General features: G+C 38.6%; 1 protein-coding gene across 1 annotated transcript in view; it reads right to left on the reverse strand.

Moving 5' to 3' along the window:
• TOX (thymocyte selection associated high mobility group box) overlaps positions 1-21,981 on the reverse strand; it is a 219,632-nt gene that overhangs the window by 100,304 nt on the left and 97,347 nt on the right. The window contains exon 2 of the mRNA XM_008492187.2: positions 5,383-5,448. Coding sequence (XP_008490409.1) covers positions 5,383-5,448 — 66 coding nt within the window. The remainder of the gene's footprint in view (positions 1-5,382; positions 5,449-21,981) is intronic.

Genomic DNA, 21,981 nt, shown 5'->3' on the forward strand with positions numbered 1-21,981 from the left:
ATTGCCTTTGGATTATGCAGGGGATTCAGCAGCTGGATTCATTACCCCTAACATTTACTGGGCCTCAGGAAGGCTATGAAAGTGCTGAGGTTCTGTGCAACAGACTCCTGAATTACAGTCTGTATTGTGACTAGGAAGAAAAGTAAAATAAACAATATAATTTTATACAGAGCTCTGCGTGGCCCACAAATTACAGGAGGAGGAATTACATGAAGAACAATTCGTCTCCGAAATTCCAATTATAGGTGTGGGGAGAAAACAATGTATTTATGAGAATTTGAAATGTAGAGCAGTAGGCATAGTTTTATTTTAAAATGATAAATATTTGCAGATCGAAGTGCAATTAGTAGTGAAAATTTCATGTAGCTTTACCATGTATGTTTGTTAATATGGTTGGCATAACTCATTTAGGAGTTGCCTGCAGTGCAGAGTCCTGTATTACATACATCATAACTGAAAATACAGTACTTACACATATATATAAAATATACACAGACACAACATTGCCAAACAGCCTTTTGGGACAGTCTAAAAGAATATCATTAATTTTTACTGTATACTTACACTTCTGGCTCAGTTCCAGCACTGTCTTTCCGTAAAAATCATTTCAAGTATAGAATTACGCTATTTGCTTGCAGCAACATCACAGGAACAGTAGTGAGCCATATGTTGCTACTTAGCAACTTAGTCTATAAGTCCCAAAGCATGTACTGATTTGAAAATTGAACAGAAATGATAATTGTTGTGGGATGCTGTGAGGCAACTTGTCTTGGATTACCAAGCTATGCAGATGTTTGATGTTATACAGCAAGAAGAACAAAACTCTGTTTTTCCTGCCCAATGGCTGAGCTCTTATTTATGTTGGCCTAAAGGGAATAAATTGATTAAAACTCTGAAAATAAGGTGATATTTTTCTGGATATGAACACTGCAGTAAACAGAAAGAACTGAAGTGCAAAGTTCAGCTTTTTTTCGGGGTAATTGAAACATTTCTGAGGCCTAAATTTCATTTCTTCTACAATAGTTTATTTTATAGCCCCCAAATTTCTTGAAATGCTGGATTCTAGCAAAAGTTAGAGGGAAAAGGCAAAACAGGCAAAACTAACTTCTCAGGCTTAGATCCAAAGTGAGGCCACAGATGTGGCAGTGTGCATCAGGATTCCTAAAATCTTACCTCTATAGTCATGTAATTCTGAAGACAGCCTCATGGAAACCCTTTGGTCTTTGGTGTTATATACCATGACTAAGTCTGCCAACCTACCTCCCAAATAAACTGAACTCTGAAATTAGAAAATGATGCTCACACCTGACTCAGTCAGCATGATCAGAGCTTGAATATAAGTTTCTGGTAGGAACATTCATCTCCTAAGAGGTGGGATTCATATTTTAGTTAACAGATGTGCATCCATCATGAAAAATGGAGTAATAAATTCACTCTTCGTTCTGATAAGATTCAAACTCTCAGATCTCACAGGGAAAAGCAAGGTTACTGGGGATGTGAGGGAGCCTTCACTCATGCTGAGTTCATCCAACCGCAAAGCTTGTGAGGACAGATACAAAATGGAAACAGGAGAAAACTTAATCCATGAAGTAGCTAGGATTTTATCTGGGAGAGAACATTTTCCTGCCCCTTTTTATGGGACAATTTGTTTAACATCCAGTAACAGTGAGAGAAAAATGAACAAACAGTCCTGAAAACAGATCAGACAATACAGTCACACCCTTTCCTCTTCTTCTTGCTCCCCAGTAAACTACACAATCTGTCATGTTTTATTTTCAGAGGAGTGAACATTGCATTCCTCCCAGTTTTAACAAGCAGATTGGACACTGAAATTGAAGTCAGTCAACCAATTTTGGGTGATCACCAAATGTTTATGCCTGAGGAAGGACCAATGCTCTGCTAACTCCATGAAGACCTTGCCAATACTGCCAATGGAGAGCTGCTTAGCTCCTTTGAGGAATGACTAGCAGCCATCTACATCAGGAATAGGTTCAGAAAGGTTTCCCTTGCAGTCCCAATTCTTACCTAAAGAAGAGAGAGGCAGGATTTCCAACACACCTCTGGGATCCTACTCCTACTGTGTTTTTTTGCATCCTTTAAAAAATATTGTTATTTTTACAGACTTTCATCTATAGTAACTTAAAAACTGCTGCAACAGCATCAGAAGAGCATTACAGTGAGGGAAAGGAGGATGTGACAGCCTAAGGCTGGTGGCTTCTCTCAAACAGGCACAGGAGGCTGTTTGACCATTGTGCATTTGGTAATAACTTTAAAAACTCTGCCTAGCTGTTTAGCTACCCCTTGCCACACAGACCCCCCAGCAAAGGGCAGAGTTTTGTCACCTGCATCTGGGTTTTGAACTTCACCAGGGAGACAGACACCCAAAAGCACAGAAAGATGGCCTTCAAGGCCAGGTTGGATGGGGCCCTGAGCAACCTGACCTTGTGGAAGATGTCCCTGCCCATGCAGGGGGGTTGGAACTAGATGATCTTCAACTTTCATTCCAACAGTAGCCAGTCTATGGTTCCAACCCTTAGTAAGGGTTTTCGGTCATTTTCAAATTTGGAAATGTCCCATTTGATAGATTTTTTTTCCCTTGGAGATAAACCAATTTGCATTCAAAATATCTAGGTCTGGATTCTTTAAAGGTTCTTTAAGCACCTTACTTCGACTGAAACCAGCAATCATTAGTTGGATAAACATCTGAGGATCTGGGTCTTGTTACCACATGTAGAAACCGCATAAAAGATTAAAACTTATACTCTTAATTTTTCAATATGCCATTTAAATTATTTAAACTACATGCATACACAGTACAAAAATATCAACAGAAGAAAAATAATTCTGATGTATAATGTGGATTTGCAATTCTTTATTCAAAACTATTTAAGACAAACATAATGATTCTCTGAAAGGTAGCAGCTGCCTTATAACAGCAATCATTCACAGAGTTTGTATTTCTACTGTTTCAAACAAATTCAATTAGCCCTTGCACTTCAAAACCCTTAAGGCATAAATGAGATGATACTAGGCTGCTTTAATCTAATAGTAATACTAAAACTTGTCAGTACAGTTTTTGGATTAATGGTTAGAGAAAAATTAATAATATAATTTTTCATTTTTTAATCAAACAGTTCTATTCTAAACTACCTCTGGATCTTGCAGGGCTCTTAGCTGAATAAGTTCAATCACGCACAAATCCTAAACGCAAAGTACAGTTGCTCTCTAAAACTATTTCAGCCTAACTTCTACAGAAGGCTGGGAAGCAACACGGTAGAACATTTTAAAGATGGTCTTTTTGGACTGAACAGCATAGCTCATCTCATATACCTCCTGCTTCCTTGTCTGCAAATGAACCCATGTACCTTTTTTTACAGGAGGGACATGGATGTGCTGGAGTGTGTCCAAAGAAGAGCCATGAGGATGATCAGAGGGCTGGAATACCTCTCCTATGAAGACAGACTGAGAGAGTTGGGGTTATTCAGTCTGGACAGGAGAATGCTCTGAGAACACCTTATTGTAGCCTTCCAGTATCTAAAGGGGGCTACAAGAAAGCTGGTGAGGGACTTCTTAGGATGCCAGGTACATAGGACTAGGGGGAATGGATTCAAACTAAAGGAGGATAGATTTAAATTAGATGATACGAAGTTCTTCACCATGAGGGTGGTAAGATACTGGAACAGGTTGTCCAGAGAGGTGGTAGAAGCCCCATCCCTGGAAGTTTTTAAGGCCAGACTGGACAGGGCTTTGAGCAACCTGATCTAGTGGGAGGTGTCCCTGCCCGTGACAGGGGGGTTGGAACTAGGTGATCTTAAAGGTCCCTTCCAACCCTCAATCACAGAATCAGCGAGGTTGGAAAGGACCTCTGAGAAAAAGTTCAACCCTTGATGCACTACCACAGTGGTTACCAGACCATGGCACTGAGTGCCACATTCAGTCTCTCCTTAAAAACCTCCAGGGACCAAGAATCCACCACCTCCCTGGGCAGCCCATTTCAATACCTGATCACCCTCTCTGTAAAGAATTTCTTTCTAATATCTAACCTAAACCTCCCCTGGCAGAGCTTAAGTCCATGCCCTCTGGTCTTACTGATGGCTGCCTGGGAGACCGACCCCCCCCTGGCTACACCCTCCTTTCAGGGAGTTGTAGAGAGTGATGAGGTCTCCCCTGAGCATCCTCTTCTTCAGACTGAACAAACCAAGCTCCCTCAGCCCTTTCTCACAGGACTTGTGCTGGATCCCTTCACAGCCTCCTTGCTCTTCTCTGGACATCATCTGAAAATTATATGATTCTATGACACTGCACATAATGATTATTTAGGCCAACATGCCTATGTTAAAACAATACTACTTCATGAGGACATTTAGCTCTCAATGTACTGTCATTTTCCAAAGTTGTTGATTCCTAAATGACATCCTGCTCATTTACACACATTTATGAAGCATGCAGACTTAGTTCCCACTTGAGAATAAGAGCTCTCCATAAAATTCTACTAGTCCTGTCAGAAAGAGGGATTTCAGGCTAGCCACTGCTGGGCCTAAGATATTGGCCTAGACCAGAACTCTGTGGTTCTGAGCCACTTCTGACACAATCTAATTGACCTGTACCTATCACTATCACCATCACTTACTATTGTGGAATAAACTGTCTGAGAAACTGCATGAAAATTTCTCCCCTACATCTAGATGTAGCTACAGGTTGAAAAAAATATTTTTGCTTTTTAAGAAGGAAAAATCTTTATTCTTACAAAAAGTACCTTAGGGTTCAAGTAGAAAGATTTTTAAAATATACACCTAATATCAGAATTTAGCATTTTGTGATGCTCAAAAGGGAAAGGACTCAAAAAATACCTGTACAGAAGCCACACCACTTTAAAACTTTTGGGTTTCAAACTACAGAAGACCAAGTCATCGCCTTAAGCCCAGTGTTAAGAGCGTAACATCAGCAAAACTCCTCAACCTTAAAATTCATGTTAAAAATGCAATTCTTCTACTATAACTGGCCTAGGAGTGATAATGAAAGCTATTTGTGACATGTGTAGCTTATAATGATTAACTTGTCTGCAGTCAGATAAACAAATAACCTGCACCTGTAAAGACTTTATTTCCTGAAGGTAAAACAACTGTTTAGGAAAGATCATGCTGGCAAAACAGCTGCTTGCATTCTGGAGAGGAAACAAGGTAGTATCTTTCAACAAACGCCAACTCTGGTGTTTTATCAGCTCTATCTCATTAACTGGAAACAAGGCTTAAATGCTTTGTTTATAAATTATGATTATTCCTGATTGCAGCAGTTACTGATAGTGCCACTCATTTGCAATGCATCTCTTTGAATTTGTTTAATTACAATTTGAAACAAGGCAGAGAAGATTAATTAACCCACCTGGCTGGCTGGCACATAGTCCTGGCTTGGCTCTGTCATACTCATATACATGTTCTCACCGTCAAACTGTAAAGAAAATAATAGTAAACATTCAGTAAACTTGAATATTTTTCAGCACTGTCTGAAAAAAACCACAGTAGCCATAAACTGATACTACAGTCTGGTTTTAGAGACTTGTTATTCTGTGTATGCATCTTGTCTTTGATGTTCCTGTTGTCAGTCTTATTGACCCTGGATGTCAGTGATTTGGAGTAATTAGCACTCTAGTAATTACAGCTAGCAAGCAAGAAATGAATGGTTTCCTTTCATCTGCAATCTGTTTTAAAACAAAATAGATCATTTTGTGCACCATGTATACATATTGCTGTTGGCTGCAATGAAGTAGTAAGAGAACTGCAGAGTTACTGAGAAAAGGAAGATGAGAATATAAACTGCACTAAAATGCAACTTAATGGATTCCAACTTTAGTTTCTGAGCAGAATAAGAACTGAAATTTAAAAACAAATTAAAACTCCTCCTATTGGAATGTTCATGTATCAGAAAGCAGGCAATACATTTCCAGACACCTTTCAGACATCTGAATGTATGAAAAAGTATATCTCCTGTCTGTATGGTGTAAAAGGAGACTTGGATTAAAAAAAACATTCATAATCAGTATTGCAAAAATACCATTTCCTAAATGATAAATACCATTCCTGAAAATGTATACAAAGGTGTTTTGTTGTTTTGGTTTTTTTAATCTGTTGCTCTTTTTCTCCCCTCTACAGTTAAGAAGAAACAGCAATGTGACAGAAGCTGATTAAAATCTGAAGGTCTAGAAAAACAGGAGGAAAACTGTCAGAACTGAAACCTCTATCAATGCAAAGAAGTATAAAACTACCAATTTCTTATGGAATCTGGAAAATGTCCCCTTACAAGTCTTGTCACACCCACACAAGTGGCAGTGCCAATAGGGAAACTATAGTCCCAGTGTCTGCTCCGGAGACAGGGAAGATGTTTTCAAACCTTTCAAGTAAAAATGAACAACATCAGGAATCCCCATCCCCAGTCATCAACCACAAATTTCTAGCTGTTATGAGGTCTGTTTGAAATAACTTTCACCTGACCCCTTCTATGAATGCTTAGACTGAAATATTTTTGGAAATGAGCCACCAGTTTTGATGACGTGGCAGCATTTGTAAAATGTCCCCATTACTGAGCTTGCCCTGCTCCAACAGAAGGTGGTGGCAAAATATCCCACGGACATTTCTTGATCCTTGCTGAGCTTCTTATGATATTTTACCTGCAAGGTACAGTATATTCAACTAGACCAAGGTGATAAAGTCAAACTGTGGCTTTGGCAGAGAGCTTTACCAATTTTTGCTGAGGCAGCTGAAAAAAGTTTCGGCTTCCAGCTGTTCCTCCTCCTTCTCTGCCAGAGGCTATAAGGCTTGTAACAGCAGCAGTAGAAATGAAGAAATGCCAGCTCCTAGCACAGCAGATGATGTTCTGTCCTTCCTAGCCACAGCTATTTAATAGATAGTCACAGCCTGCAGCTTGTCTGTCAGACGTTCTAGTTTCATGGGTGGGAAAGAATTATGCCAGAGGCACAGATCTGCCATAGGGAATAGTGTATTTCCAAAGATTGGTGGAATAGAGATGTTTGGATTAGATCTTAAAAATGGGGATTGATGATGTTTCATTCTTGTTTCTTGTTCACACTTGCCATTTCTTTCAGCTTTCTCAATTCAAGAATGTTCTTATTTATTAGCATAACAAGTAGAGTTTTGGAGAAAAAAATTTAGCATCTGGATTGCTTGCACACTGGAAGAAAAGGACAATGCATTGCTTCTTCTACTCAGATGGACGGGTGAATTTCTGAAGAGAGAATTCACAGCCTGCTGAAGGAAACCAAGAGCTCCAGTGCAGGGCCTACAGAAGCTCAACTTATTCAAGCTTGTCAGACAAAAGGCTGAAAGGTGCCTCAGTTCCTGTGATTGGTACTTACACCCTGGAAAGACGTCTGATAGCAAGATGTCAGCTTTCTTGACAGTGGTATAATGAGATCTAGTGCTGAGAAAAGGGAGTTACAGAAATTCAGTACTGAAATAAGACACAAGTTCCTACTTTAGAAAGTAATTAAGCATTATGTCAACAGCAAACTCATAATTTCTCAGACATTTTAAAATTAAGTTAGATAAGTTTTTCAGAAAAGATGCATTCCATATCATATTTATGAGAAAGTCTATAGGCAGGTCAGTTATACTGGCTAGTTATGGTAGTCCCACCTGCTCTGGAAACCAAGATTCCTTAAGTCTCCTATTTAGAATTTTCCTCATCATCCTCATCTATTTGCTGCACTACCTTGAAAACATTGCTATAAATTAAATAATATGTTGCATATGTTTAGCCACAAAGACCATGAAGAAAATTCTTCCTTTTTCTGCATAATGGCTAGACAGAGTCCAGGGTTATTAAATTTATTTTGTCTTCCATAATGCCTGAGCTCTAAGAAAATTAATGAAGCCCTTCAGATAATTCCACTCTCTGGATGTTTGTTCTTGCTGCCAAGCTTGTAATCACCAAGTCTGCATTCACAGTAAAAAATCTGTAAGGTCATTTTTCTAAGGATCTTGGAATTATTCATAATTTTATGTGCTGTTCTTGGATCATCTGCCTTGCTGATCAGTGGTCATTAGCACCTTGCTGACCTGTGGTGCCTCCAGCACTGATAAGATCTTGGATATCAGCCTCTCCTCTTCACTGTTTGTGGCCCTCTATTTAGCTCTGAAATGACACCAAAAACTAGAAGTATATCTAAAGTTAAACTTCCTGGCCTTTTGGCTTGGCCTTAAATAAGAAGTGACCTTCTGCCACAATTTGGATTAATTTGTTAGGGTAAATTCTTAGAAAAAGCATATTGATGCATAACGTCTGCAAAATCTGAGCAATCTGCTAGTATATAAAAATATCAGGCAGCTGTTTGATTTGTTACTTAATTTCTTCAATTTAGTCACCACAATATTTAGCATCTTCTTGTTAGAAGTTTGTGCAAGATGTTGTGTAATAGGCTGTACAGTTCAGTAAGATTTGATGCAATGAGTATTTTTTGTAGTGTTTATTTTTGCAGGATGTGGGCAGTAACCTATTTGTTGACACTAATATTGCTGGGATGTTAGCATTCATTCTACATCTACAGCTATCAAAGTTATTGATCTTTGATCTTTATTATTATTTGATATTATTTGATTTATTTATTGATCTTTATTGATATCTGCCCTCAGTCTGGAGCAGTATGATGCATGGCTCCTTGGTGGTTCCTAACATTTCTGATGTAAGTCAGAAAAACTCAAATGATGTCACACATGCACTTCCCACAGCAGGTGTTGTCAGGAGACACTTCCTTTAAGTTCTCACTGCTTACTAAAATGTTTATAAAAGGGTGAAATCACTATTTTTGTAAGCAAAAATAAACCAAAACTTCAATTCTGAATTGTTTATTCATCTCATCCTTTCCCAGCTACCAAGGAAGTGTGGAATACAGATGACCTATACATGCCACCCCAGCCCAAAAAAAGGTATTCAAACACTGAGTAAAAAGAAGTCCAGAGACAGATGCAGTACACTGTATCTCTGCCAACCTCACAGAAAGGTGACTATCTCACATCAAAAATACAATTTGATCAGATAGAAGATCCTCCTATTGTTTTTTCCCCATGTATATCCAAAGCTTTCAAAATAAGCCCTTAAATGGTGCAAATGAACACTGAATGTTTTCACCTTTACGCACTGCTTTGTGACATGCAGTCTTTGCAGCACAAAAGCTCTCAGCAGCTCTCCTCCAGGTCAACTTAAGTCATACTAGATCCATCCTGAATTCAGCTTTACAAGTGAGCTGATTTATGCAACAGCAGTTCAAGCAATCTATCCGGGTCAGACAGTGAGTAAAAAGATCAGCAGATATGACCCAAAGATGCCTCCATCCACCAGATTTTTCTTCCAGGATACACTCTATGCTTCCAAAATTGTCTCATTTTATTCATCAACCCAGGTCTGCAACAACCTCGTGTTTCCTAAACTTCCCCAATCACTCTGCTTGCCAGGAAAGAAACTTCGCAAGCATCACTTAACCTGTGAGTGATTCATGCATACAGGACAGATGAAACACAAGGGCAGGCAGTTAAATGAACTGTCTTTTATGAACCTATGTATGGTGTATATATATCATATGACATTTCATCTAAAGCTTTCCCAATGTGTCTCCAAGTTCCTTCAGTATCATTAAGGGCAAATTTCAAAATCTTTCATTTTAATCTATTAAAAATGAACGCTAATACAATATTCTGATGTGTGATCATAACTACTGTTGACAACATTTCATATCAAAGTGCAACTTCATGAGAAGTCTGGGTGAGAGCAAACTAGGAGTATGAAATTATAGTAATATGAAAATATATATGACTGGGAGCTATTTTTAATATATATTCATAATTGCATCATATTATTTTATTAAAATTATTAGTATAAATAAAATAACATCATGGTATGGCCAGTCAGAACCCCCTTTAGAATAACCCTTTTTAAGATAAGCTATAATGCTCAGCAACCAGCATGCACATAACATTCAAATGCTGTAGCTAGTTCAGATGACAATTGCCACATGGATGCAGAGGTTCAACAGAGGCTTCCAGCCAAATTCTGTGGCCCTGCCCACAAGCTATCTTCTTCTATACCAATTCACTCTGCCTTCATTGCCAGTGTCACCTGTGCTACCTGGATTACAGCAAGAATGAATTTTCACCCCTTTCTTTATCTCTGTTTCCTTGCTACTTCACTCTTGTTAAGAAAAGTGTTTATTCTGCTTTTTCCTCCACAGTTCTCAACTTCTGAGTAAACTGCATGTTTGCTTCCTCTTTATATGCATATATATATATATGTATATACACACACACACAAATATAGATGTGCCCTAAGTTCTGCAGGCATAGCTATATTAGCTAAAAGGAAAAAAAAAATAAATCAAACACATGGATCTTTGAGCTTCTAGTTCATATTGAACTGCAGCACAGTATGGTAGAGAACATCTCGTCCAACTGCAGTGTAGGCAGGGAAGCATGATGAAAAGTAGCCCATATGGCATGTGATTGCCAAGACAAGCTTGGGGCTGGGGTGTGGATGGGAGCAACTTTGGACACTATTTTGTGCCCAAATGTATCTCAACAGCAATATCCTGCAATGTAGAGATCAAAGGAGAAGAAGCAAAGGGAGAGATGATCAAATTTTTGAAAGTTGCTGCTTTTAATAAGTTCAGCTTCTGGGTAAAGCCACTTGGACTCAACATCCCAGTTTCTTCAAAGGATGTTACAGATCTTCAAAGCCTGTGTTATTAATCGCATAATCTAAATACAGATTTCTCCCATCATAGATTGGAACTGGAAGCTAGATTTAAATTTAAATTATGGCTACACCTTTTAACCATAGTTTACCTTGCTCTGACAGTGCCCCAGCACAATTTGTTGTATTTCATTTTAAGAAAATGCTGCAGTAACATTTTGTAAAAGGATTATTTGTTTCTAGTAATTTAGTGATTTTAGTGCTTACTGAGTATCGATATCATTTGTAACTTACATTATGTAAAAGCCACTAATCCTGAAAAAGCTTTAAAACCAGGTAATTTTGTTTATTCCAAACCAAATGCCAAGAGTGGACATTTTCTCAGGTTGCTCAATGACAAACAGAGTGATATTTTATTCTACTCAGAGCTGCTGAAATGAAACTAAAATAATGATGGAATACAACCTAAATCATCAAATGGCTATGCTAAAGAAACAGTTGATCTTGTTAGAGCAACCATTAAAGATAAAAGCAGAGAAGCTCTCTAAACATTATTACATGATGGAAAATCCCTTTCTTGACACAGTTTGGCAGAGAGGTGTATCTCTATTAAATTGCAGCTCCATTTTGTTTCCTGAACTCCATTTTGTATGCTGTACTGAACACATGTTTAAATTTGCCCAAGATAAGCTACAGTAATGCATTCCAGACAGGCATTCTTCCCAGGAAAAGCGCTTGACACCTCACTGAAGGACTATCACAGGAAAACTGTACAAAAAAACAATCTAATACTATTGACTTTGATTGCCTCTGTTCTGCTATCTTCCCTCCCTTCTTCTGGGTTTTTCAAAAGAGGGGAGTACTATGGAAGACTATAAGATTGGGTGATAATGTCTGAATGAAACATCAGGGCAAAAAGAAGTCATATTTTTTTGCAGAGTTGGATGCCCCTTAATGGCCAAACAAAGGTGATCACTGCAGGCTGGCAAGACCTAGAGAAATCCTGTCCTATTTGGAATACTAAGGCCTCTCCAGGTCACAGAAAGTTTGATGTATCAAGCATTAGAGAGGAAATGGCATGTCTCAAGATTATTATTGTTACTCATTTAATTCTGATGCTGGTTTTCAAGAGCAAAGTACTAGGAAAACACTTTGTGACTCCCATGCTTTCATTCTTACGTGTTATCCAAAAAGTCTAAAGTGGGAATATGAGGTATGATGTGTTTAATTAATGCAAGTATGGTGATGTGTGGGATAGCCATATTGGAGTTGGGAAGGAACCTGCCCCAGTTGGTCTCAGCAGCTCCCAGGAGAGTGGAAGCAGGCCACGAGGTGGGTGGGCATGGCAGCGAGCACCAGAGCAGGAAGTGAGGGTGCTGCTTTGCAAGGAAATGCTGTCAGACATCTCCTATACTTAGAAGGAACCAGAAACAGAGATGAAACTCTCTCTGCCCACAGCACCCGACGGACTTGGATGCATTCAGTGCTTGGATCAAAGCGCGACAGGGCTTGCAGACTAGCACGGAGCCGTCTTTTTTACAGCCTGGCTTTCAAAGCAGACATGTTTTGGAAATACTCCGCTTGATTCTTCTAGAATGAGACCATTTTTGTCCTTATTTTCCATTTACAAGACATACTTATGCTTCAAAAAGTACAGGCAGCGCTGTCAAAATTTTTCTTTCAGATTTTTATCCCTGTGCCGTACATATCCAACCCAGACCTTCCACCACTGCGTTCCTCAAGCTTTTTACTTTTTTCACTTTTTACTGCACTGGTTGCAAGGAAGGGAAGGCACCAGAGGGTTTGCCGAGTACATTCTCAACAGTGGCAAGCTGGCTGAATATCTAAATATACACTGGTAGTTAAAATCTGAATGATGGCACTACAGCATTTGTGTTTTTCCTGCACTTAATAGAGGTTAATGTGTAACTGGAGAGGAGGTGAAGGGGGATGTTTAGCTTCCTGCTTGGAGCCTGCATGTGTCACTGCCTGACAGAACCTTGAAGTTGTTAGCCTGCATGCAGAGTGCCAGCTGAATGAGGTTACAGTGCTGAGCACAGCGGGCTAATAGAAGCAGGATCAGACTGATAGGAGGAGTGGCAGAGTCCAGGCACAGCAGAGTGTATCAAAGACAGCCCAGGGGAGAGCGGGTACTGTATTAGTCCTTTGTGTACATTTAAATGGAAGACAGTGAGCCTGCAGAGATGAACTCTGAACTCTCTCAGCTGGACTCCTGCTCCTTTTAACCTTGGGTGTTAAATAAAATAAAATAAAAAAATAATCAACCCAGCCAAACCAATGCGCTGTAGTCTGCACTCCTATGCTAAACTCTCTCTTGCATATTGAACACTCATTAAATAAACATGCTGAGATCAAAGTGGCAAGTGCTTTTGTTATTATTTTACTCAATCCACACTAAATTATACATGTAGCCACCCACTGCGAAAACTGGGTGATAAGGTGGAAAGGTTTGAGCAACTAAGATTAGACCTTTCTTTTTCTGCCTGCAGTAGCTGAGGAAAATTGTTTCACCTGGTAGGCTTGTAATATTTTCCAGCCACAACACACCTGGCCAGTTTCATGGCCAAGTCTGATCCTGCATCATGGAAGATGAAGGGAATTGTTCCATTGCCATTTGGACTGGAACTGTACAATTTCAGGTAAAGAGCCCTCCTTCCTCTGAGTTTCAGAGTAATTTTTGTCAATATTAATCTCTGCCTTATCATTTCAAATGGTATGTTACACAATAAAACACACGCAAATCTAAGAAAAAGGATCTGCAGAGAGCAGAAGATGACTAAAAAAGGGTTGGTTTTTTTTGCATATCCACACACAGAGCCCCCTGTGTTGCAGAATGGTAGAAGAGAGGATCCATAGACCTTAGTGAATGAGTTTTGCACAATTAGGACAGAACTGTTCTCATGCATGACTACAGTGGAAGCTGTGTGCAGGGACCCATGGACAAAATTTGACCCACTATTTATAGAGTGAATGAGGTATATATAGTTCCTGTGGCAAAGTATATCTGCTTCTATACAGTGGAATCTTACATATGAAATGGGCCAGAGCAACATTAACAACAAAAGCAAGAGCAAAACCAAAATTCTACTACTATTCTGAAGATCCTCTGACAGAGACCTTTGAGGGCAACAACTGACACCCTACATAGTAAGTAGTAAATACTGCCTACATACTGTATGCCTCACATTTAAAAAAGTAAAGCATACTTAGAAATCCACAGCGTATTTAGAAACCAATTTGAAGAAGTTATTGAAAGCCTTGATCATCTGATAACTTAAGCACTCTAGGCCAATACATCAGGTCATCTCAGCACACACATAACATGCATTAAAATTATCCCATTGAAGGGGATGACAGTGTGAGAGTATTTGATATCAGGTACGCATTCCAATAGGTGATAAGACAGGACACAAGAGCTCAGAAATTTACAGGAAAAGGCACAATATATTAAAGTATATGCCAAACTCAAATGGGACAAATCCATTTAAAAGGCTTTTCAACCAAATTATTCAGCACAGTCTGATAGGATATCATTAGGTGCAACAGATTAAGATCCAGAATGAATGATAATAAAAATGACCAATTGCAAGGATCTAGGAAGCCAGACATATGTTAAATTACAGGGGGGTTGTGGGCCTGATACAGAAACATAGTTTACCAGAACAGCTACAGTGCCAGCAGCCATATAGATAATCTCAATTCCATCTACAGTTGCACTGATATATGAGTAGCTCCATTAATTTAAACAGGATTATTTTCCTCAAGCATGTCACACACTTTTATTTACCTTCCTTACTCACACAAGAATCTGGAGGCCCACGCATGTTTACAACAGGAGTTTGAAGAAACACAAGGTTTTATGTTTACAGTTGAAAAAAATTTGAAGGGTTGACAGGGCCTGTAGCTTGACTTATTCCTTTGCTAGGATGATCTACAGATCAAGCTGAGAGAGCAGTGTAGAGAATTTTACAGCATTATATCCCACAACAGGTCATTCAAGAATAGATGTGGTTAGAAATGTTCAAAATATTACTCAAAAGCAGAAGAGAAATAGTCATTTTACTTTTTTTTTTTCTTAGCGACTTCAGTGAAGATGTGTCCTTGATGTAATGAAATCACTTATCAGTTCTCAAAAATTCTAAGTGTTCTCTCTACATCTTTTAAGACAAATTTGACCTTCAAGACTACAGCTCATTTTGTGACTAAACTACTCCATGACTGTTTTCATCTTTTGTTTCTATTTTGTTACGAGTAGCACTCATAACAACTTTTTTTATTAAAAAAATCTGTGTTTCCTTTATACATCTGTTATATTTTAACAGAAAGAAAGACAAGTCTGCTCAAATATATTTCAATTTTTTTCTTGGTTTTGAAGTTGAAAAGGTAAAATATCAAGTTACAGTTGTACCTGCCACTCTTTTACCAAACCAAATGTTCTTCCTCCTCCTCCTCCTGCTTGAAGACAAGAGTGCTACCCTCAGTGCTGGCTGCTGCTTTTCCCATCAATACATTCTGAATCTATTACCATTGCAAATTCCTCAAAGCAATTAAGATATTAAAAGTTACTCAAACCTGGCATTATCAGCACCATGGCTGTTGTCTTTCCAAGAGGCCATGCATATTAGCATGAGAAAGTCAGGTTAATGCTGGGAGAAAGCTCCTAAGGCAGGCACATCCATCTCCCTGAGTAACAGCAGAATAAGTTTCATGCAGCATCCGAAAAAGCTTATTGCCAAATCCTGCCTTGAATACAACTCCAGCAGTGGTGCTTCCATGTATGTTCCCCTTTCAGTTCAAACTTTTCTGAAGTTTTATTGTTTTAACTTAAGACATTTTTCCACCCTTCAAGTCTGCTGAGACTAATGGTTCCTACCTTTTAATAACACTTGTGAACACACTTAAATATAGATACTCCATCTTTTGCAGAAAACCTATTTTTAATTCCTTTAATCTTCTCTGACATATTTTTTTTCCAAACACTTTCTCATTTGTAACCACTTGAGTGCTTCCCTTTACTGATGTTCCATTCACTATTTCATGTGCTATCCAAATTCAGTGTGGTGCCCAGCTAGCCATGGGCAGATATGAACAGGCTGTCTATTCCCAGGGTTCATCCAGACTGTGGATATGCATCAGCCTCTTCCTCCTTGTGCCCCTTATTTAGAAAATACTTTGGTTTTTTTCTCCAGCCTTTAATAAATAAAATCTCTGAGTGCTTCTCCTGATCTATACAGTAGCATGGGAAGCTGCCATATAGTTAGGGCAGATAACATACATGGTCTCTGTATGTTACCTACATGGACACCATGATGTGCAACCTGCTCTAGGTGAACCTGCTTTAGCAGTGGGTTGGACTAAATAATCACCAGAGGTCTGTTCCAAGCCTCCTAATATTCTGTGGTTCTGTGATAAATGATGAAGATCTAAGTTCCACAGCTTTCAGCCCAAGTCAGTGCTGTCTATTTTTTTTTCAAATCAAGATGAATATTTTGATATTATTAACTTTGTATCATTTTTCTATGAAAAATGAACAAGACTTTTTCACTAGAAGAATGTAGCTGTTCAAGCACACAGCAACACTGATGGAAGCCCTGGTTCAGTCCTACTCTGCTATTCCCTCATATACCAGCTGTGCACCACAGCCAAAGAGTATGGGGTAGTTTTCCCATATTATTTCTTGTGGTAGTTGACTCTCTAAAAATACTAGAAGAGGTAGACTTGTCTCTCTTACATCTGTCTAGCTTAGCAGAGTACTTTATTTTCTGGTATCTGCCTTTCCAGTTTTGAACAAAAATTACATTGTGATCCTGAGAAATTCTTCTTAAGGAAGAATTGAAAAAAACCTGAAAATTATGATTTTGCCAAACGAATACTGGAAAGACGATGTCTCTTCAAAATTACCAGCCTCATGTAGTTCTGAAGTTCCTAAATAGAGCAAAACAACATGAGCTTTTCCAGCTCTGTTATGCAGAGACATGAATGATGTGCTTCGTTTTACTTCTTGCCATGATAGGAATGTTGGTACAGGCTCCTTACTGGCAGGAGATGTTGCAGCAGGGCTGTGATGCACTAGAAATCCTTCCCCACAAGCAGCCACTCAGGGGAACACAGGTCCCATGGCTAGGAGAGGAGTTATGGAGAAGATGGCCATGGGCAACCCTCACCTTGGCTGGCATTAAATGACCAGATCCTGCAAAGTGGGTGTCAGCATTTTTGAAGAGGATCAAGACACCAATGTAACAACAGCTCCCTTGAAATACTGAAGTGTTGCTTTTTAGGCAGATAATCCCACAACTCTCCCAGTGCAGCCTGTGCATTCAGCACACTGAAATAGAAGAAAAACTTAGTATTTGTGAGCATTACTATAACAATCTATGTTATAACCACTCTTAATGAGCTAACATAATTTTTAAATAAATGTATACTATAACAATGTGATTAAAGCTTGATGGAGATGTTCTTGTGCTTTCATGATATAAAAATGGTTTCTTATTAGCTTTTGATGTTTTGTTTTCCCCACAGCACCACAGTGTCTACTTCTGTTTTACCCAGTTGTACAATAATTGTTATTTAACTTCAGCAATCTCACAGCCTAGTCAGACTCTGTAGCCATTTTATTAATCAATGAAACTACTCAATAACAGTAATGTCATGGAACATATGCCTTATAATTTTAGTGCCCCATATTATATTCTCTCACCTCTCTCTATAAGCTACTGAATTATTAATGCACCATCCTCCAGATTTGATAAAATCTGTGATGAAAATTATCATAATCTTCTATGCCTAACGACCATTACATGGGTGCACATTAAGCTTGAAATAAATGGCTTGAATAATATTCAGCTAAAAATTTTCTTTGTGTTTGGAAGACTGAAATACAGAAGAGTTTTAAAGTTATGGAAAAACCCACTGAAAAGTACAGCTTCAATGGTCATACCTAAGATTATGTGTCTACTGTACCTACTCAGAATGAACTTTCTTCATGTGGCCACACTAATTTCCAAACTGTACTTACCCAGTATATAATAACTTAATTCTGTGTTTATTAGGTTAAAAAAAATAATGGGGGGAATAGAAAAAATAAGACTGGTTAATCATGCTTCAATTTGCAAATAAACAACCCCAGCAGAAACACAACAGCTGAGTAAACATTACCAAAACCATATTTGGTTCCTTCCCTCCAACACACAAAGCAACAGTTGAAATAATCATATACTTGCTGATGGAGTAAAATATCCTTGATTTGAATGCAATTTGAAAGATAGGTCCTGTACCAGGCTACCTGTCTGGGTCTATGCTGGAATAATTCAATTGATTTCTAGACTGTGACTGAGTAGAACATACATTAATGAGGCCCAGGAAATTAAGATCTACTTGAAGAGCATTTTGCTTGTTGCTCATCTTTAGGGAAAACATTAAATGGGCTCACGCATTCAGCACGTACTCTCTTTTTCGTGTCAGCAACAATCTGTTTTGTGATATTCTTTTAAAGAGAAGTATTAAGAAGCTCTGGGGTTTTCTAGAGGCTCCAGAGTCTTAATAGCTGAGTTCATAAATAGCAATTCATACAGTACCACTGTTTCTCCCTGTGCTGTAAGGTTTTTGTAACACTCCCAACTTTCCCTTATGTCAGCACCTACAAGTCAGAAGTTCAGAAATAATAACAGAGTAGAAAAAAGTGCCATCATTAGATCCATGTTTCGATATAAAATTAATTTGGTGTTTTATTCATTCATTTGAAATAGTAACTACTGCCTTGCAAAGTATAAGGTGATTAATTTCTCGAATATTTTCAGATCATATTAGTAATACACAACATAAGTGTTTTGACATGTCTAATAATTTCATTCAGAATCACATTTTTGCAGTTCACAAGTTCTTTTAGCTACGTGAGCCCTTACAAGCTAAAACAGACAGAACACTGATTTAAGAGCTGGGGAAGTATTTTATGCACTGCGGTGCATCACTGAAAATCTTTTGTTAACACAGAGAGCAATGTGAATTATGTATCTGATTTTACTTCTTACCGTTAAACACAGCTCATTGGAAATGTATAACCAGTGCCTTTTAAGAATACAAAGCAAAAGCAGTGTCATGTATTATGCTACAGTAGGTAATTCGGTGTCTTAGATAGGATTAGCCAACAGATTTATCAAGCAGCCTCTGAGGAAAGCAGAGTTCAAGTCTGGGCTCATCAATAATACATAAATAAACTGAACAATTAGGTACAAAGTGGCTATCTTGTCAGACAACTTATTAACCGATAAATGATATACTCACTGCAGACAGTCCAGAAAGCAGAGATAAGTAAAGATAGGGAAAAAAGACCTGGAAAGACTGGGCTCTTTAGTCTATTTGTGGACGTGGCCATTCTCTCTAACTCTCCAGCCCCAGCTGAGAGCCCCAGTGTCTACATAAAGGTAGCACTTCCCTTTAGGGATTGCCTGGCTTTTTTTCTGATAGCTGAAAACACTTTCATGCCTTCGCTCTTTAATCAATGGTCTGAGGAGGAATATATTCCCGTTTTACAGAAAAGGATTACAACCAGCATCAACTTCAACTGTTTAATATACAAGTTTTACACAAATAAACAGCCATCCCTGGAGTGCAATGTCATCGCTGGGCATTGCTGTAATACAGCCTGACTACTGAGATGTACCAGTTCTCAGGAAAGGGTGGATCAAAGCAGTCGGGCTTACATCTGGCGTACAAAACAACAACAACAACAACAACAAACCTTTAAAAGGCAAATCTGTGTTAGTAAATGTCAAAATATGAGACATTTGGTCTTTCTTTTACTATCAACAAACTCAAATTTGATTTTCTTTTCTGTGCTGGCCTGCACTTTTCAGACAGAAAACAAGAAGACTAGAGGTAGAAAGGGTTGTTGTGATTTTTCCCTCAGCCAAGCAAAACAAAAAACATATTCAGCTCACTTAGGATCAACAAGCAAGCAAGCAAACCTAGTCCAAATAAAATCTTTTCATATGCACATATCTACCTCAGCTCAGAAACTGTGAACATTTGAAGTACAGATTTCAGGATTTCACTCAGAATGAAAATGATATTTACTTAATATGATGCCTTTCATGCCCAAGTACCCCAGAGTGCTTTGCAAATATTGACATGAATTCTGCCCTTAATCTGTGTTCAGCGCCCCTTGACTCGGGTGGCCATTTTGAGGGGTATACCCAAAAGAAGACTTCAGGTCTTGAACATTTTGTGAACAGAAATGTAAATACCAGTGAAACACAGCCACTCCTGTGGTGAAATACATACCTTCCAGTGCTTCATAAAATTCCGGAATTTATAAATATCCTTGCCAAATGGACAAATAATGTGGATGAACCGAAGAGGCTGGAAAGGATTTCACTGCATGGTCATCGCATGGCAGTTAAACAAGACAGGACATTTTAAGACTACAGTCCTTCCACTTCTCACCCAAAATGCACTTTAGGGTCTTGTTTAAAGACAGGCAGCCCCTGAAGAATAATTTTCCCTCACCACTTACAGGGAAAACTGCTTCTCATGACCCAACAAGTCACCCTGACAGCTTTCTGAACCCCCCTTCCATGTCCATGTCAGCCTCTCCAGGGCAGGCAGATGACAGCTACTGCAATCATAGCACCTGCAGATGGACTGTGATGCAATCTGGATTAAAATTGGAAATAGACCTGGGTGGGACAGAATGTATCTTCCTCAGGAATCGAAACAAAAGGTGGTAAACAGAGAGAAGATGGGTGTCAAAGATGAACTTCTGACTGTGGAAACAGATTTCCATGACAGGCCAGCTGAACTGTCTATGTGATGTGCATATTTTTTTCCTACTGACTATAAAAGAGACTCCAGGAGAAATGTATCAAACTTAAAATGTGTAAAAGTTGTGAGATAAATTCTATTGCACACCGTGAAGCGAATGGGACAATGTAAAGTGTGCACTTTCCAGGGCCAGGTGTCCCCTCTATTCAGGTGTCCCCATCCCTGAGGAGCTGAAATTGCAGCACTGAGACATCAGGAAGATCCAGCAGAATCCCAGATCTTTGCTTCTCCTTAAGATTGGTGGTAGAGATTACGAATAAGCACAAGGATGGCTTTGCCTGCTGTATTAAAGGATTCCCTTGGTGAGGGAAACATTTTTTGTGTGTGGCACTTTTCCCAACAGAAGTAGGAAATAATAAAGAGTAAGTTTGATTTTGGGCTATGGATGCAGGTGTTTCCTACAGCACTACCTGCAAAATCAAGCTGAAAAAAACAGTCATGAAGGGTTTTCCTAGTGAAGGATTTCCACTGTTACTGTAATTTGCAGACAGGTTGATGGCACCGCAGCATGAAATTACTGCACCCCTGCCCACAAATGCAACCTATTATTTATTAGTGCAGACTGTTAGTGAAAGAAGAAACAATTGAGCAAAATGTTTAAGAAGCAAAATAGACTTCTAAATTGCCACAGGATAATTTGCACCCATTTTATGAGTTTTTGCACAGCCATGAGATGCTTTGATCTGTTTCACATAAACCTTGGTCAGAATTATGTTCCTTAGAGTGAAGTATGAGGTGATAAAAATGTGATTAAGGTGTGCTGGCAATTTTATTTTGGCAACTTTATGCTGTGCTTTTGAATTCCAGTCTATTATAATGTTTGGCCCTCTTTTAGTTGATAGTCTATCAACTGAAGTCTCTACATAGACAAACATTAATAAATTCACAGACAATAAAATAAAAGCAGTCTAAAACTACATGCTATAATATCTCTCTTTAAAAATGAGAATTTCTGTTTTAGCGAAGCCAAAGGAAATTGCTTACTACAGAACTAAGAATGCGATAAAAAGAAAATTAGGCACTGGCCCTGAAGCTCAAAAACAGAGTAAGTCACATAATTCCTCAAGCAGAAACAGAGTTTCATTTTTCAGGGGGAAAAAAACCTTACACCCTAAGGTTAAAACACATAAGTCCAACTACCTAATCAGAAGATTCAGATTAGAAGTGAACAAAACCAGTTTCAGCACCCCCTAAATTGTAAATATCTTTCCTTGGAACACTATCACCTTCTAATTCTAAACTTGAACCTCTCTTTTCTACACAGAAAATTCACCCCAGACAGGGTATTGCTTTAATTAATACAGCTGGCACAACATAAGATGTGTTTCAAAGCTTCATGTCAGTATGTATCTGTAAAACGTAAGTGAAAATTAACCTTCAAAGGGTTAGAGTAAACAAGTACTCAATGGAGGAAAAATTTCCAAGTATAACCATCGCTTTAAT

This window comes from Calypte anna, chromosome 2 (assembly GCF_003957555.1).
Source record: "Calypte anna isolate BGI_N300 chromosome 2, bCalAnn1_v1.p, whole genome shotgun sequence".
NCBI classification, from domain to species: domain Eukaryota; kingdom Metazoa; phylum Chordata; class Aves; order Apodiformes; family Trochilidae; genus Calypte; species Calypte anna.